The sequence below is a fragment of the Castor canadensis genome, chromosome 7, assembly GCF_047511655.1.
Source record: "Castor canadensis chromosome 7, mCasCan1.hap1v2, whole genome shotgun sequence".
NCBI classification, from domain to species: Eukaryota; Metazoa; Chordata; class Mammalia; order Rodentia; family Castoridae; genus Castor; species Castor canadensis.
Window position 1 is genome coordinate 53,539,485 of NC_133392.1, and position 18,857 is coordinate 53,558,341.

Sequence of the window (18,857 nt, forward strand, 5' to 3'; positions counted from 1 at the left end):
TTCTCAAAAGAAGAAATTCAAATGGCCAAAAAACACATGAAAAAATGTTCACCATCTCTAGCAATAAAGGAAATGCAAATTAAAACCACACTAAGATTCCACCTCACCCCTGTTAGAATAGCCATCATCAGCAACACCACCAACAACCGGTGTTGGCGAGGATGCAAGGAAAAAGGAACCCTCTTACACTGTTGGTGGGAATGTAAACTAGTACAACCACTCTGGAAAAAAATTTGGAGGCTACTTAAAAAGCTAAACATTGATCTACCATTTGATCCAGCAATACCACTCTTGGGGATATACCCAAAAAGACTGTGACACAGGTTACTCCAGAGGCACCCGCACACCCATGTTTATTGCCACACTATTCACAATAGCCAAGTTATGGAAACAGCCAAGATGCCCCACCATCGACAAATAGATTAAGAAAATGTGGTATCTATACACAATGGAATTTTATGCAGCCATGAAGAAGAACGAAATGTTATCATTCGCTGGTAAATGGATGGAATTGAAGAACATCATTCTGAGTGAGGTTAGCCTGGCCCAAAAGACCAAAAATTATATGTTCTCTCTCATATGTGGACATTAGATCAAGGGCAAACACAACAATGGGATTGGACTTTGAGCACATGATAAAAGCAAGAGCACACAAGGGAGGGGTGAGGATAGGTAAGACGCCTAAAAAATTAGCTAGCATTTGTTGCCCTTAACTCAGAGAAACTAAAGCAGATACCTTAAAAGCAACTTAGGCCAACAGGAAAAGGGGACCAGGAACTAGAGAAAAGGTGAGATCAAAAAGAATTAACCTAGAAGGTAAGACACACGCACAGGAAATTAATGTGAGTCAACTCCCTGTATAGCTATCCTTATCTCAACCAGCAAAAGCCCTTGTTCCTTCCTATTATGGCTTATATTCTCTGTGCAACAAAATTAGAAATAAGGGCAAAATAGTTTCTGCTGGGTATTGAGGGGGTGGGGGGGAGAGGGAGGGGGTGGAGTGGGTGGTAAGGGAGGGAGTGAGGGCAGGGGGGAGAAATGACCCAAGCCTTGTATGCACATATGAATAAAATAAATAAATAAATAAATGGATCAGCAAAAAGTAAGGATATAAGCAAAGAGAGAAACCAAATATGGCAATTAAATGCAGGTGATCGGTATACATGTGATCACTATAGTATTTTTTTACCTTTTTATATATATTTGAATCTTTTTGTAAGTTGAGAAAAATAAAAATTACTTTAATGGGGAAACAATTATATAACTGACTATCAGGTTTTAGGAAGTAACAAATACATTTCTTTTCTTTTTTTTTTTTAAATTTTGGTGGGACTGAGGTGCAGCTCCAGTCCATTTTGCTCTGCTTAATGGGGGTCTGGAAAACTATCTGCCCTAGCTGACCTCAAACTGTGATCCTGCAGATCTCAGCTTCCCAGGTAGCCAGGTTTGAGACACCAGATCTTAGCATAGTAAATATATTTCTGACTGGACAGTGTTTGACATATGGAATATAGAGATCAATGACATTTTCCATAAGTGAGAAGTATTCAGGTGAATGATTAGAAGGATTCGAATAAAGCCTAGAGCACAAGTGGGACCTGCAAAGGATAGTTTCTATAGAGAAAAGGACAAGAATCAGCTAGAGAAAATTAAGATGGCAATATGATAAAGCTAGAAAATGAAGACTCATCAGTCTCAACTCTGAAATGAGCAATTCAGTTATACTGACCTTCCCAACCTTGGTTCGCACCTCAGGTTTAACTTTTAAAAATCTCTTGGTACTTTAAAACTAAAGTCATGTAACAATGGGAAGACACATTTAAGTCATCAGTCATTTAGGGTTAAATGTGGCCAGGTTGCCCCCAAGTCTAAGGCAAATCTACATATATTACTGCATTAATAATCTTGTGGACAATGCAATGGTTAATTGTGGAACATGAGAATTTCTAAGTATGATGATTTCAGTCATCTTAATGTTAGTACTGATTTGATTTTAGAATCTCACCAGTCACCTTTATTCCCACCAGAAAAAAACTCTGAAAGAGGTCAATTTGGTCAGGCCACACAAACACTGTACCATTCTTCTGGAATTACATCTTCATCATTAGACAGGAAATACAGATGCACAGGCTCTAAAAACAGGAATTTCATCATAAATATACTCCTAAACTTAAACGGGAAAGATTCAACACATGCCGAAGCCATCATCCATAGGTCTAATATGGCTTCAAACTCAGAACCTTATTTCAGAGCTACTTTCTCCTTTCAAAACTGATTCAGAGTGGGTATGGAGACAGGAAAAAGTCTAATTTTGTCTTTCTATGTCTAGTCAAGCAATAGGTCTATAAGAAAGTAGAAAAACAACCCACAGATTTTTCCTCCTCTCATTAGGAAGAGTGACTCACCTAATTTTCCTTACTAGTGTGGCAAGTTCTATCTGATCTCTGAGTCTATTTCTTCACTGGTAAAACAGAAATAACATACTTGTAAAACAGGGTCACCATACCCACTCTGCCTACTTAAAGGGCTCAGGTAAGGTAAGTGGAATACCTTAAAGACTTTCTCCAAATAAGAAAATGACTAAAATATCATTTGTTAGATTATACTTTAATTTGGTTTATTACTATTTATATTGTGTAATATACCATGGAAGGAAAAAATAGGTAGGATTTCACTTTTACTATCTAGCTATATAGTAAAAATCAAGTTAGACATAATCACACACAACAGAACTCTTCCAAAAATATTTAACATGAATCTAGTGAAATAATTAGTCACATACATTCCAAGAAAAAATTGGTTTGGATTTTTAAAAATGTCAATGTCATGAAAAAAACAAAACAAGCGAACAAATGGAGGCAGGATGTGAGTGGTACAACATAGGTAAAAGGAAATGAAGGACATGATGACCAGGGGTCCTGGATCAAAGAAATTATAAAAATTAGAAAGAACAGGACAACCGGGGCAATTCCATATATTCGGTAATATTGAATCAACAATAAATTTCTTGATTTATGATAACAATATTAAAGCTATAAAGAAATATGTCCTTGGTTTTAGGAGAAGCTTGCTGAAATACTCAGGGAAGAAATATTATGCTGTTTGCAACTGATTTTCAAATAATTCAAAAAAAATTTACCTAGAGAAAGCCTGTGACAAAAATGTGTATAGCTAAAGAATGAAGGTGAAGGATACACAGGTGTTCATTAATCTGTTCCAACTTTTTGTACATTTGAAAATTTCCAAAGACTAAGATATGGAAAAATGAGAAGTAGAACACTATATGAACAAAACAAAATAATACAAAAGTTGGTAAGTAATGGAAAAAAGTATATCAATTTTTCATTAATAAAATGACATATCTCAAATCTAATTTTCTTTTTCTTTTTTTCTTTTTAAGAGTAAACCAAGCACAAAGTTTATTCAAAAGATAGCAAAGCTCCCTGCACAGGAGGGAATTAGTGAAGAAAGCCAAGCCGTAGTGTAGCTGGAGTCTAGGAGAGATATAGGGCTCTACCTGACTTAGGTCCACCTCTTCTACCTTGAAACTACATTTGTGACTGGATGCCATCTAGTTGACTTCTCTCTGAACTTGATTCTTATTGCACTGGATATCAAATCTAATTTTCTAAACAAAAAGAAATTCATAATACTGAGCCATTATTAATTTATATTATTAAAGAAAAACACTAATCTTTCTAATAAATAAGACAGTTAAATTAGATGGGTTTAACTATATGATAAAAGGTCTTCTTTTAGTAAGAGTACCTTTTGGGATCCTTTAAAGGTTTCCTTTGGGTAAAAAAGCACTGTAATTGCTAAAAGCAGGATGGAGATAGTCAAAATGTTATTAGAAAAGATCACAGGACTAAACTCAAGTCTAAACAGATGAGAAGACTGGTATCCACATGTTTTCAGGAATACAACTATTATACCAAAAAAAAAAAAAAAAAGGACACATGACTTTACATTTTTCTTTAAGAGAATATGTCAAACAAAATAGAAGATGTACAGTTAGCAAATGTTATAGTTCCTGTTTTATCATACACTGACTTCAGTTAGACCACTCCAAAGGCAAGCAATGTGAAACCAGTAAAAACAATTAAGTGCAGTTCGTTAGGTGGAAAACGTGCTATTTTGCTCTAGAAATACCATTAGTGTTCTAGAGTAGGAAGCCTATAAAAACAAGAGAAAGAAAAATCCTTTAATAAACACTGGGCTTCGACAACAGATGAAAATAAATTTGAGAAAGTGGAATAAAAGAAACTTGGTCTGCCATATATTGAAAATTTTTTCTATAGAATGTTGAGTGAAAAAAATTATAAATACATTTCAACAGTCTCCATTGTGTGTGTGTATATATGTGTGTGTGTGTATATAAAAACATATTCTTCACGAATCCTATAAGAATTCAGAAAGTGTACTCAGGAATGTCTTTTATGCATTAAATAGAAAGAACATTATTGTAACCTAAGCTGACAATTTATCCTTATATAATCTCTTAAATTTATGAAAAATATAAGTATATTATTAATGTGGAGTTACATTCTCGGTTTTAAAACCTATTTACTAGGTATGAACTTTCATTACCATGTATTCTTAGGAAATATACAGTATTCTCTTTGATGTATAAACTGTATAATACAAAGAAAATAAAAATAGATTAAATTATCCTTATAAACTAATACAATGAACAATGTGAAGTATACAGATAAGAACAAACTTTATAAAAATTATATCTTTATTTCAAACTAACACTTCATTTACCTTATGAATGGGTATTACCAAAGTTGGTTCCACTTTAGCTTCAATTTCTTCTGGACCATAAAAACAATACAGTTTCCCCCCTCGCAAAACACAATATAGCCTTCTCCAACTAATCAGACCTTCTACTGTTTGCTGAAAAAAAAAATCAAGAAAATATCAATGTTAAATATTATCACCTTGGCTATAAATTCAATGTAATACTTAAGTTATCAAAGTTGATTATTTAGAACTTTAAAATGTGATAGAATTACCCTTTAATTTGCTATAAAATAAGTCTAATTGCCCAAAATCCAAGAGTAAGTTAATATCAGAGAAGAAAAGTTTGAAATTCTCAAAAGCATTAAGCAAAATGAAGGTAATGATTACCACATAACTCTTACACATAAAATCATAAATCAATGCAGCTTTAGAAAAGCTAGTCTATTAAAAATTACTGCTTAGAATTCCACAGCAATTTATCAAATGACTCAGGAAAATTATAAAAACAACTCTCAATGTTGAAAATATAATTTCCCCTTACTGTTCTCAGAACATTAGAAAATGTTGACTATACCTGGTAAGAATGCAAATTTTCTTTCCTCCTAATGGAATCTTTTAGAAAAAGCTATTGATTCAATGAAGCCCACAATTAATTATTTACTGCATATAAATAACTATGGTTATAAATAAATCAGGAGTAGGTGGCATAGAGGCAGTGTTGGAAGCTCAGAGGCTTAAACCATGCCAAAAGCGGTCTTCCAGAAAGGCCTTTACGTGAAAGGTGTTGGGCAGCCAGAGTCAGTTTCCACAAGGAAACTGTGGCCAATTATCCTGTAACTTGCAGGATGGTGAGGCAGAGGAGCACGGAAGGTAGCTCCAGAGGCCCTGGAAAACTGCACCAGAAACCCCGCCCGTGCATCCTTCTCACCCATGCCTCCCACAGTGTATGTCTAATCACATTAGAGAACTAACATTACAGAAAAAGCTCCATGTTAGAAGGTCAAACAACTGCCTGTATACTAAGATTACAACTAGAGCTACAATTGTTGTAAGATACTTAAAGTCCTCTAACCTGCTGATTAAGAAATCCTGCAAATGCATCCTCAGCCATACAAGCTGGCTGGGCGACTAAACGGCAGCACATATTGCCATATAAGGGAAGCCAAAATGAAGACTCCTCTATTTAAAGGACAAAGAAAAAAAAAATAAGTTACAAATATATGCTTATTTAAGGTCTTATACAGTTTGATATTTTTCTTTTTATAATTTTTTGCTTTATACAAGAATATATTTCTTAGATTCATTTTTATATAAAGGCTTGCTTACTCAAAATCCAGTATCATATTTAGTGACAAAATCAAATTATGAGAAATTGAGAGGATAGGATGATATGAAACTGATACTTTACAGTATGCTGTCACTTGGAATAATCATAGACCTTTTAGTCTCTTGATCTAACTTGATCTTAAAAGAGAATGTAAGTAATCTCATTTAATATTAAAAATACTCTAATAAAAGTGACTCATGTTTGCCAATTTTTACTTTTTGATCTGATTCTCATGATAACAAGCAAGGTGAGCCTCTGAATGAAACATTATCTCAGCCAAAAACTTAAGATAATCTAGTGGAACTTTTTTTTTTTTGGCCCTTCCTCTTCCCCTTCTCTTACTGAGTAAGCAGGACAGAAGCCACCAGGTGTAGTGTCCAAGGGGAGTGTGTGTGCATAAGGACTGAAGGGGGAAGGAGCTGTGAAGTGCTTGCACTGGGTATTAGAGCCAGGCAGGAGGAAGACGACTGCCAACACTCTCAGCTAAGGACAGCCTTGGAGGGCACTCACACCAAGGCACAAGCTGGATTGTGGAGTCTGTCTCAAGCAAGCAGAGTGAGAGGGGATCCCTGTGGAAGGGCACCATGAGGTTGAGCATTAGAGCCACCAAGGAATGGCCTGGTATGAGGAATCAGAGCCCTAGCATAGCTAGGAGGGTCTCTGTATGACATTAAACCCAAGCAGACAAGAATAACCATGTTTTATGGGAAGCCCAACTATGGGAATATCTTGGGATGTATGTCACAGAGGAAGAAAATGTGCAAAGAATGTTATCAAAAAGACAGAACCCATCTCAAATGGTTTCTATTGGTCACAGTTGGGACAATATGAACCTCAAAATAAGCTGATATATTGACATTAACAGATTATGATGCACTGATTAAAACAAAAAACAATGAGATCATAAACAGGAAGAACAGTAAGAAATACATACTCACATAATTTCAAAGTACCCTACTCCCACCACAAAGTACATATTAATTACAAAGTAGAAGATGAAAGAGTAATTACAGTAGAAAAGCCTGGTGGGTACGACCTTATTAAGTATCAAAATGAACATCATCAGTATTGGGATGAATCAAAATATGTACCACCTGATCTGATGTGAAGAGAACATGGCATCACTGCCAAAGGCACATATTCTTATTTTTTTTTCCTTTATTATTCATATGTGCATACAAGGCTTGGGTCATTTCTCCCCCCTGACCCCACCCCCTCCCTTACCACCCACTCCGCCCCCTCTCTCTCCCCCCACCCCCTCAATACCCAGCAGAAACTATTTTGCCCTTATTTCTAATTTTGTTGTAGAGAGAGTATACGCAATAATAGGAAGGAACAAGGGTTTTTTGCTGGTTGAGATAAGGATAGCTATACAGGGCATTGACTCACATTGATTTCCTGTGCGTGTGTGTTACCTTCTAGGTTAATTCTTTTTGATCTAACCTTTTCTCTAGTTCCTGGTCCCCTTTTCCTATTGGCCTCAGTTGCTTTTAAGGTATCTGCTTTAGTTTCTCTGCATTAAGGGCAACAAATGCTAGCTAATTTTTTAGGTGTCTTACCTATCCTCACCCCTCCCTTGTGTGCTCTCGCTTTTATCATAAAGGCACATATTCTGAATCTTATGGAGAGAACATCAAAACCCAAACTGAAGGACATTTTACAGAATGACTAACTATAATATTTTAAAATGTCACAGTCATGAAAGTCAAAGAAAAGGCTGAGGAATTGGTCCAGATTGAAGGAAACTAAAGAAGCATGGTAAATAAAGCAGTGTGTGGATTCTTTTGTCATAAAGAACATTGTGGAAGATGAGCAACACTTGTAGTCTAAGGATTAGAAAGATGGCAGTCACGTACTAATGTTTATTTCCTGAATTGATGCGATAGCTGAATGACTTGATAGAACTTGTGTGTATTAACAGATTTTGGGGGTCACTGGGCATTATGTGAACAATTTGCCTTCACGTATTTTTCTTGGGGGAAAAGATAATGACATTCAACTTACAAGATTTCTTTTTAAGTTGAGATTTTAAAAAGTTCTTTCAAGAAACATTATGACATTACTTCAATGTAATGAGCACGTAGGTATACATCTTTCACATCAAACCAACTCATCCATAGTTTCAAATGGGGAATAAAAAGGAGTTTAAAAATTAAGACAAAAATATGGGATGGAGAACAAAGTCAGAAAACATTTCAGTTATATATGCCAATATTCACAATTTAATTTCATGTTATAAAAATAAACATTTCTTCATGACAAAAACTTTACGATATCATTTAGGCTTTAACTAGCAAGAATAATAAAAGTGAGTTATAATTTTTAAAAATCTTGTATCTCCTCTTAATTTTATAGCATTTAGAAGATATTGCCATAACTTTATTTAAGAAAAATCACTGTATTAACATATAGGTTTATATTAGTTGGAAGGTGACTTTTTCTATATAAAACTTTGTCTCTTTTTAGTTAAGTTTTTTTTTTTTTCAAAATATACTCAAATTACAAAGTTTTAATTGCACACACTTTGGCAAATAGTCTGGTGTTCTGTAAAATTTATTCTGTGGAATCTATGAGCTCTATTTGTTTGGCTCTATTATTTTAAGCAGAGGTCTTTTCACATCCTTTAATATGTAGGCATTGTATTTCCCTAAGAAAGAACTACATCACATAGCCTACATGCTTACTTGTCCATCAATACTTTGTGGCAGGAGAATCTAGGAATACCTTACAAACACTGAAGACAACTGAGGTTATTACTTCTAAATCTATTTGTTATGAATTTTATTCTTTCCACTCCTTTTCAGCTGATTTGGTTGAAAGAATAGGGTCTTCATCAGTTCTATTATCTTCACACATCATAGTACTCTGCTCTGGGGTGCTTTAATAGTAACCATGCCTGACAACAAAGTTCAGCAGAAGGAGCACAGCCTGTTTACTACCCTTAAAATGTAAATGATGATAAAATGAGAACCTTTTGAAGGTCACAGAGCTAGCCAATGGTAGAGCTAGAATATAAATCCAAGATTGATAGCTCTAGAATTCCCACTGTTCATCACTTTATTAGGATGTGTCCATACAACTGCATCTCACAGAGTTTAAGAGTAAAAACAGCTTTGAGAGTGTTTAGGATAATTTCTGACATGTTATAGACACTCAACCCATGGTGACAATATTAATTATTCTAGAGGACTACCCAAAAGGGGTAATAACAAACTCTACTTCTCAGATTTTCTTCTGATTGATAATTGTAACTCATATTGCATATCAACCCTCCCACTGAAAACTAGTAAAACTGCTGAATAAAACATAAGGTAAAAAATTATTCCAAAAGCAACAAAGCAGTAACAAGACTAAGAAATTATCAGAACAAATTCAAAGAGTAATGAAAACAAGCAAGTAAAGTGTGCCCAAAAGCTAATTGACCTGAGTGCATTTACTAATCTCAGCAAATCTGAACTTATGATTTTATGATTTAATAATCATGCAAGATGAGAGAAGCAAAAGAGAAACCAGATTCAAGGGCCTGCACTATGTAAGCAGTTTAACTGTGTGTGTGTGCGACTGTCCTTACATTAAACTGATAACTCAAAGGGAACATTAACAGTGCAGTGATGAACTACAAGTAAAATAAAACTGCTGCCCAGATTCCCATTGCCTGAGGACAGGGCTGGAAGGGTCCAGAGCAACTCAGAAATGGCCTTAGGATAAAGGCCTGGACTCAGTTCCTACAGGTGCCCACCAGAAGCATCAATTTAGTCCAAATTTCAATTACCTTGAATTCAGGTATTTAAGTTATTAAGCACCCACTATAAAATAATTATGCTTACTTTTATATTAATTTAATGGTATTGGAGATTGGACTCAGGGGGAGGACTATTTGGGAAGAGGACCAGGGCTGGTGGCAAGGCAAGAGAAGATGTGGGGGTGAATATGATCAAAGTACACTTTACACATGTATGAAAATGTCATAAAGGAAAACATTATAACATATAAAAAAAGAAGTAATTCTAGGGATTATATTTTAAGAGGGAAAATTATCTCAGATACAAGTGATACATAAAAACGTAGCTAAATCTAAATAAATATTAAAAACATACAGTATCATATGAACTTTAAAAAAACAAATAAATTATATATAACAAGAGTGCGCAAATTAGAAAAATTGAGTGTAACTGTTCTAAAGTCCTTACCTTATCTGAGAAAAAGGGAAAACTATTTTTTAAGACTTTAAATGATGAATGAAATTTTTAGGGGTAATTTCCAAAAGGTGACAAAAAGAATGCATAAATATAATTAGAACAGGGATATATTCAAATAACAAAAATAAACAATACTTATTAAGGCCAAAAAAAATCACCTGTCCCCCAACAGATAAATAATCATGGGATAGAAAAGACAAATGGAAAGCACAAGTTGTCATGGTAGATTTAAACCTGCATATACAGCTACATGTTATTATATGCAAAGAGGCTAAAATTAAAAAAACCAAAAATTGTCAAATTGGAAAAAAGTCAAAATCCAGCTAATGCTGAAGAGCAAGGTCTGTTATATAAAAAAATTCAGCCTGAGGTAAAAGAATAGACCAAAGTACACAATTTAAAAAGTACATGTATCAACTAGCAAAGACTTAAGAGTACACAAAGCAAAACCAAACATAGCTATGAAAACTAAAAGTCCACAATCACAGATTTTGTCTCACTTCTTGTAATTGTAGAATATGTACACTACAATCATTATTCCTAATAAGCAACAAGTATATTTAGAATATGCTGTGAATAATGAAACTGACAAGCCTATTGCAAGAATGAGAACAAAAAATCCCAGAGAAACCAAAAGAACCCAGTATCTATTAAGACACAATTGAACCAGTATAAAGATACATAATGATATAACCATGTAATGAAATCCTATAAGAAAAAAATACATGATGAACAAAAAGCAAATCACTAAAACTGTATAGTATGATTCTATCCACATAAAGTCCAAACCAGGCAAACCTAAATTATATTGTTTAGGGAAGGACACACAGGTGGCAAAATCGTAAAGAAAAGCAAGGAAGCAAACACCATAAATGTTGGGACACATCTACACTACAGTTACTGAGGAAAAGTGGTACTGGGGATGTCCCATTTCTTGATGCAGAGGTGGTTATGTAGAGACCTGTTTCACAACTGTTTCAGAGTACAGATTTACATCCTATGAACTTTTCTCCACTTGTAGTATAATTTTTTTTATGAACTTAAAAAAATTGTGAAATCATCAATCCCATCACTATACAGTCACCAATATTTACAGAAATAAGTATAATGGAGCACATTTATCAAATAATTTTATGTATTTTCCTTTAGAAAATGAACAAGTACATAATTTAAATATTTCCAAGCTGCTTTTCCAACACCGGTCTATATATTTTGTCATAGGTAAAAATAGTCTTGCAGAGTCCTCATATCAAGTTTTTCAACCTTCCTAATTACCTAACCTCCTTTTACATATTGCTATGTATTTCTTTTAGAAAAGCTACAATTACCACCACTACTCAGAGAGAATAGTTAATATTTAGTCCTACCTTCTCTTATGTCTTCTGCTTTCTACCAAAACAAGGGTTAGATTCCTTAATTTCAAATTTAAAAATGAGGCAGGTTTCATTTCCAGTTAGAAGAGTGATGACTAATTTCAAGTCAAAGACAAGGACTCAGAATACCCCAAATCCTTCTATTCTCATTAGGTCACTTTATAAAGTAATCTAAGCATACTCCCCTTTCAAGGAAGGATACACATATCAAAAAGAACCCAGAGACTTACTCATGGGTATGACATTTAACCTATTAAAATTAGAAATTATAACTGAATGACATATATAGAGACATAATATATGTAATGTACTTACCATTTCCATTAATAGACAGATTATGGGTTTTGAAGCTATCCTCAGCACTTTCCAAGGTTAGGGTAGTATGAGCTAGCAAGTTATACTTTACACCACTGACAGTGAGAAAAAAGAATGTCTTAAATATTTTTGTATATTCTATATTAGATAAAACATTTAGATATTCAACAATAAAACAGTAAACAACCTAATTTAAAAAATGGGTAATGGACTTAACAGTTTTCCAAAAATACACAAAAGGTCAATAAAAACACAATGAACATCACTAGTTATGTGAAACGCAAATCAAACCAGAATAAGATACCACTTCACATCCATTAGGGTGGCTATTAATAAAACCAATAATAACAGAAATCCAAGAAAACAGAAAATAAGAAATGTTGGCTAGGATGTGGAAACTTTGTGCATTGCTAGTAGGAATGTAAAATAGTGCAGAAGCTATGGAGAACACAATGGTGGCTCCTCAAAACATTAAAAATAAAATTATAGTCAGATCCAGTAATTCTATTTCTGAATATATACCCCCAAAACCCAAAGAGGGAATTGCATAAATATTCATACATTTATATTCACTGCAGCATTGTCCACAAGAGCCAAAAAGTGGAAAACACTCAGGCATCTATCCAAGCATGAATGGACAAACAAAAGGTTGCATATATATTCAAATATATACACGTATATAAAATAAATATGCATTTATATATAAATATGTTTATATATAAATATGTAAAATAAACTATTATTCAGCCTTAAAAAGGAATAGAATTGACACATGGATTAACCCAGAAGACATTAGGCTCAGTGAAATACTCCAGTCACAAAAGGACACATACTGTATGATTTCACTTATAACAGGTACCTAGAATAGTCAAATTCATAAAAATACAAAGTAAAATGGTGGTTGTGAGGGGGAAGGAGGAATCATGTTTAATTGGTACAGAATTTCAGTTTGAGAAGATGAAAAAGTTTCTCGAGATGGTTGGTAGTGATGGTTGTACAATGTGAATGTACTTAATGATTCTGAACTGTGTACTAAAAAAACATTAAAATGGTACATTTTATATCACATATATTCTACTATAATACAAAAATGAAACTCAGATATTATAAGCAATGTACAGTGATGCATGCCTGTAATCCCAGTTTTCAAGAGTCTGAGACAGAAGAATTGTAAGTTCAAGACTAGCCTAGGTTATATAGGTAGAACCTGTCTGAAAAAACAAACAAAAGATAATATAGATGACACATTCAAGGCAAGTTATTAAAATCAATTTAGCACATTTATCTCTATATTTTGTCAATAAAATCTGAAAATTATTTAACTCAAATGTTTCTGTGAAGGGTACACAATGCATGCAAGCACTCCTTTAATACATAAAAATATAACCCCCCCCCACAGAATATACTCCCTTAGAGAATGCCTCTTGGTTTATAAAATATAACCATTTTAGACCAGCAAAATCTTTCAATACAGTGTTTTGGGTCAATATTTATATGGGAAAATTTGTGTTTCTGTCTCCAAATCTCAGCCTGACATTTTAAGCAAAACAAAGCATAAATAAGACTTCAAGTCACATTTTGAAAAACTAGTATGATGTCAAACTAAAGTTCACTAAGTATCAACAAATCCCTATTGCTAGAACTAAGAGAAGCATTAGCCTCACACTAGTGTGGCTGTTCTCTGCTATTATTGACCTATCCTGTACAAGTTTCTACAGAGTTTTTCATAGTTAGATTTTATTTTTGTTTATTTCATATGAGTCCCCCAGAAGTTAAGGAAGTATTAAAGAAAACTGGAGAAATAATCAAAGTAGTTGAAAACAGCAATGACAATGGAAGAGCAAATGCTACCACACACAAAACTGCCTATTAATAATATTAGTTATATGGTCATCAAAAGCATTATTCCAAAATTGTAATTGTCACTCTAACATATTGTTTTATGGAACTACATTTAAAAAAAAACAGATGAATATTTTAAATTGATAAAGCATTATGAATCTCCCACATGAAATAACAGGAAATAGATTCCCTATTAGCATTTGAATACAAGATCTGTTATCTTTTAGGAAAACATTATTGATAAGTACAGTTGCCTGTGTTTGTCAGGTATTGTTCTGGGTGAGGCTATAATAATAAACAAAATGTAGGGTGGGAGTGTCCTTCTTTCTTGGAAGGAAAAAGAAGGCAGAAAAATAACTATATCTGGTCTATGAGGCTAAGCAAAGCACGGTAAAGAGATTAAAGGTGACAGGACAATGTTATTTCAGATGGGCAAGGAAGAGGAAGCCCTACCTGCAGAAGTAATATTTGTTCACAGACCTCAATGGAATAAATAAGCCATGAGAAGAACAGAAAGAAGGGTATTTCAGGGAAAGGACAGAAGGATAACGGCCAAGGTGAGCACATGCTGGGTATAGCTGACAAACAACAAGGAGGCCCATGTGGCCAATGCGGGAAGGAATAATTTAATCTGGGCCAAGTAAATCTGAAATATTTAGACATCTAGATAGACTATTGGGCAGGCAGCCGGGTATACGAACCTGGAGATAGGAGGTATTAGGGACATAAGTTTGGGAGTTACCAGTGTATAGATGAAACTTAATAAAAGTTAGAAAGCTAAGTGCAATCCAATGATCAAATACTCCATCATTTCAAATTAGGGTCAAGAGCAATGAACAAAGAAGACAGGAAAGGAATAATCACTAAGGTAGAAGTAAAAAAAAAATGAAAATGGTATCCTGGTGGTAGGAGGGTACATTTCACAGAGTGATCAGTTTGTAATCTGAAAGATCCAGGAAGACTAAACCAATAAATGACCATCAGATGTGGCAACTTGACAAAGAGGTCAAACTTGACAAGAGGAGTTTCTGTAGGATGGGATGGAGTTAATGTGCTTTTTCTGGCTTCCTCAACTATTCCTCATGACTGCAAGTGTGAAGATGCTACAAGGAACACTTAGCCAAGTTTGGAGCTTTTCCAAGATAAGTATGACAAAAGGAAAGAGATGCTAGGAAAGAAAACAATGGTAAATCCTGAGGTCTAAGTTAAGCTAGAGCAACAATGCTGAAGGGAAGAATCTGGACATATGGGAGGTGGTAGAGAAAGAAAGATACCTACTGTAAACATTTCAAAGGATAGGCAATTAGGAATGACAAGACCCAGGGAATACTCATGGGGTAGATGGCTGAAATGTATGAGAACTTCATCACCAGAGGCAAGAAGGTCTTGGAGCTAGGAGATCAAGGTATTAGATATGTTATCTACATGTATAAGTCCAGCAGAAAAAAATATCCAAAATGGCAGGAGAGCAAGACAATGAGAATGAAGAAACTTTAGGGGTTTACTTTTAGGAGTAATACTGTAATTTATCCTCACTAACTACCGAAAAACTTTGGGTAGTCTTCATTTCAGGAACAGTCCTTCAATATGGAGAATACAAAATACTGCTATTAGTGTGTATGAGAAGAAATATGTTATAAAGTGTATTTGCACTGGGAGCACTGGAGAGATAGTATGTTTAAAAAACACAAATGTATGGCAAAAGAGGCTAAAATTATGTAAAGATCAAAATTACATGTTTATTTTTTTCCAAGGCCTTAATCATGACTAATTTTTTCCCTTAGTTACTATAAGGTAAATAAATGTATACGACTTTAACCTCTATTTCCCATGAATGACACATCTGAAAGTTACAATAAAACATCCTCTTCCAAAATGGTTAAAATTGGATTTAACCAAATAATAAATATGGCTATTAAAATTAAAGATTCTGTAATAACTTTGGAGAAAAGTTAAATGTACAATAGATTTAGGACTATCTAAATATCTCCCAAACCTAGGTATCTAAAAACTTGAGAGGAAAACATCAACCAAAATCATAAAACTATTTGGTTTATAGTGGTGGAAATATGAGTAATATTTTCTTCTAGGGTCTCAAATTTATATCACTTTCCTAATGAAATAACTAATTGGTTAATTATTAATGAAAATCACCCCTAAGAGTCAATGATATGCAGAACATTACAAGTCTCTATATATTTATGTGCAGTTTGAGGCACTTTGCCAATGTCTTTTTAAGGTCTTTTTAAACATCTACTTTGGCTAGGCAGGAAGGTATTTTTGTCTACATTTTCAGATGAAGAAAACGAAGTACAAATAATATAACTGACTTGCCTGTAGCTAACAAGAAGATTCCACCATACCATACTACCTTTATGCCTTATTAATAAATACTATAAAACTAAGGTACTTTTAAAATTAGAATTAGACAGAGTAACCACATTTTATAACACTGAAAGAATTTTGAGTGCAAGGGCCATGACTTGACCTTGACTCTAATGTACCACATGACATAATTGCTGAATAATCATTTCTAAGATTATTAAATAAACAAATTATATGAAGTTGAGTACTTAGTTATGTTTAGAAACTACATTACTTGTTAACAACATTGTTTCTAAAAACAAAAACAACCTACTGATTCCAAGCAAGTATTAGGATACTCGCTCTGTAACTTCAGTCTAATTTAATATGTGGTTGGTACAATTGTGTGGGGGGAGGATATAAGGAAAGGGTATAGGAAGGTGAATATGGTGGAAATGTTATATACACATGTATGGAAATGGAAAAATGAGATCTGCAGAAACTATTCTAAGAAAGGTAGAAAGGGGGAGGATAAAGGAGAATTATGGAATGGGTGAATTTAACTACGATATATTAGAAGCACTTTGGTAATTGTCATGATATACCCCCAGTACAGCAATAATACGATAATAAATTTTTTCCTAAATGTAGTGTGGAGAATTGCTTTTTAAAAAGAAAAAATAACCACATTCAATTTTAAGTTTTCACAGAACCATTTTTTAAAAGGTGTATGTTTGTACAATGAAGAATAATGCACTGAATAGTTATCACAAAGCATAAAATACTTAATTCTCTATTAGAAGCACTGGGAAAATTCAGTTAATTTCAGGAAGTTAAGTTCCATAAATAAAATGAATAAATGAGTCACATCAAGGAGCATACTAAAAATTACCAAAAATGTTCACTATCTTCTTACAGATCCAACAATACTTATGGTGATATTTCAAGTTATTTCGTTTTTTAGCCATGACTAATTACAATGCTACTACTTCCAAAACCAACAATGACTTCACTTTTAAAACATTCTTGTCAGGATAACATTTTCTTTCTAAAACATTATACTCATTCCTTCTAGCCAACCCTAATACTGAATTCCCAAAAGTTTAATCAACTAACATTTTTTCTATCAAATAAGCCAACTGCTGTAACATTGGGGGTGAAGGGAATGGTAAGAAAAAAAAAAGACTCGTTAAATGGTAGTCAAAAATAGCTATATTTGGTCACGTGTCATTTTACTAGAGAAGATTTATATTGTTTTACATGTATGCATTTTGGTTAAGGACTAAAATCTGTGGCACAAATCTTACTAAAATCTGCAACACAAGTCTTACCACTGAATTAAATCACTACTAAAAAACAAAATGAATCCTCTTAGGCATTCTGATGATTAATGCTATTTTCAAACTCTTATCATGGTGCTGAAGCAGACAGTAAATGAAGTTCTGGGCTATGAGTACAACTAGTATACTCTGGATTCTAACCAAAAAACCAATAGAAAGCTGGTATAAGGAGAACAGGATTTGGTGAAATGTTACAAAAGGTATTATTGCATCTTTTCACAAACTTTAGTGGTATAAAATAAGCAAATAGCATGAAAGTTTCATGGGAAATGTTCACAAAGAAAATTTGTATCTGAACTCAGGAATACAACAAGTAGGATGACAAATCTGAATATGAGAAAGACTACTTCAAGACAAATACACCTATCCCTATAAAAAGTAATTTAAACACATTAATGTTATTCTCAAAAATACCACTAAGCTTTGAAAAGAAATACAGGGTAAATATAAAATACCATTTAGATTATTTTCTCCTATTAAATGAAAAAAAGTACCATTTTATAATCTTATCTCAAGTTCCTATCTACAATGCTTTATTTAGCATAAAAACTTAGTGCTTAGAAAAAGCACTAGTCTGAAGAGTAAAAATAATAACAATAATGGTAAGAACTACATTTATTAAATGCTGATTTTATACCAAGTCCTCAAATCATCTTACTGAATTTCATAATTATCCTATGAAATTAGATGTTATAATCATTTTATTATTACTATTACTATCTTCATTTTACAGCGGGGGGCAAAAAAGCCCAGAGAGTAAATTAATGTGCCTTGAGTCACACAAGTAATAAACGATGGAAAAAAAATTAAGCATTCATTGCCAAACAACAAAGTTTTAAACTAAGAACTCATTCATTGTTTTTATATGCTTCAAAGGAATATGAAACCCTAGAAATATGTCTAAGGAGTTGTCTAAAAAGAAATGCTTTTATCTAAGCATCTTTGCCTTTCATTTGAGAAAACTGAGGCATAGAGAAAAATGTATCATGTCCAAGGTATAGTGTAGGATAAGAGCTACTACTGGTCCTGTTATTTCTTAAATAAGGAATATTGCTGCTTAAAAAAATATAAGTTATTGAACTAGGTAATTATCTAAAAGATTTCATTCAGTTCTACAACCCATGTTTCAACCTGGCAACAGAATTACCTATCATAAAAAAGAAACAATTCTGCTACCTTATGGTTGAATTAAAGTACCTTGCAGCAAATACTTGATGTAATCATAATGTAGAATAGTTTTTAAGATGGTCTTAGATTTCAAGGAAGAAAGGTAAAAGTCTTTTCACCCTTTGAAATGACATTTGTATTAGAAAGAATCCTCTGTGACTTTTTCAGACAGTGGTGTAAGACCTACTAATGACTCACACGTGGCAGTTTGTAAAAGCTGAAAGTAACTAAAATAAAAAATTCC

At 33.5% G+C, this 18,857-nt stretch overlaps 1 protein-coding gene across 4 annotated transcripts in view; it reads right to left on the reverse strand.

The window, feature by feature from the left end:
- Positions 1 to 18,857, reverse strand: part of Rtkn2 (rhotekin 2) — a 64,172-nt gene that overhangs the window by 20,478 nt on the left and 24,837 nt on the right. For all 4 annotated transcript variants that reach the window (XM_074078957.1, XM_074078960.1, XM_074078958.1 and 1 more), the window contains 3 exons: positions 11,961 to 12,055; positions 5,819 to 5,925; positions 4,768 to 4,899 (listed from right to left, as the gene is read on the reverse strand). In XM_074078957.1, coding sequence (XP_073935058.1) covers positions 4,768 to 4,899; positions 5,819 to 5,925; positions 11,961 to 12,055 — 334 coding nt within the window. The remainder of the gene's footprint in view (positions 1 to 4,767; positions 4,900 to 5,818; positions 5,926 to 11,960; positions 12,056 to 18,857) is intronic.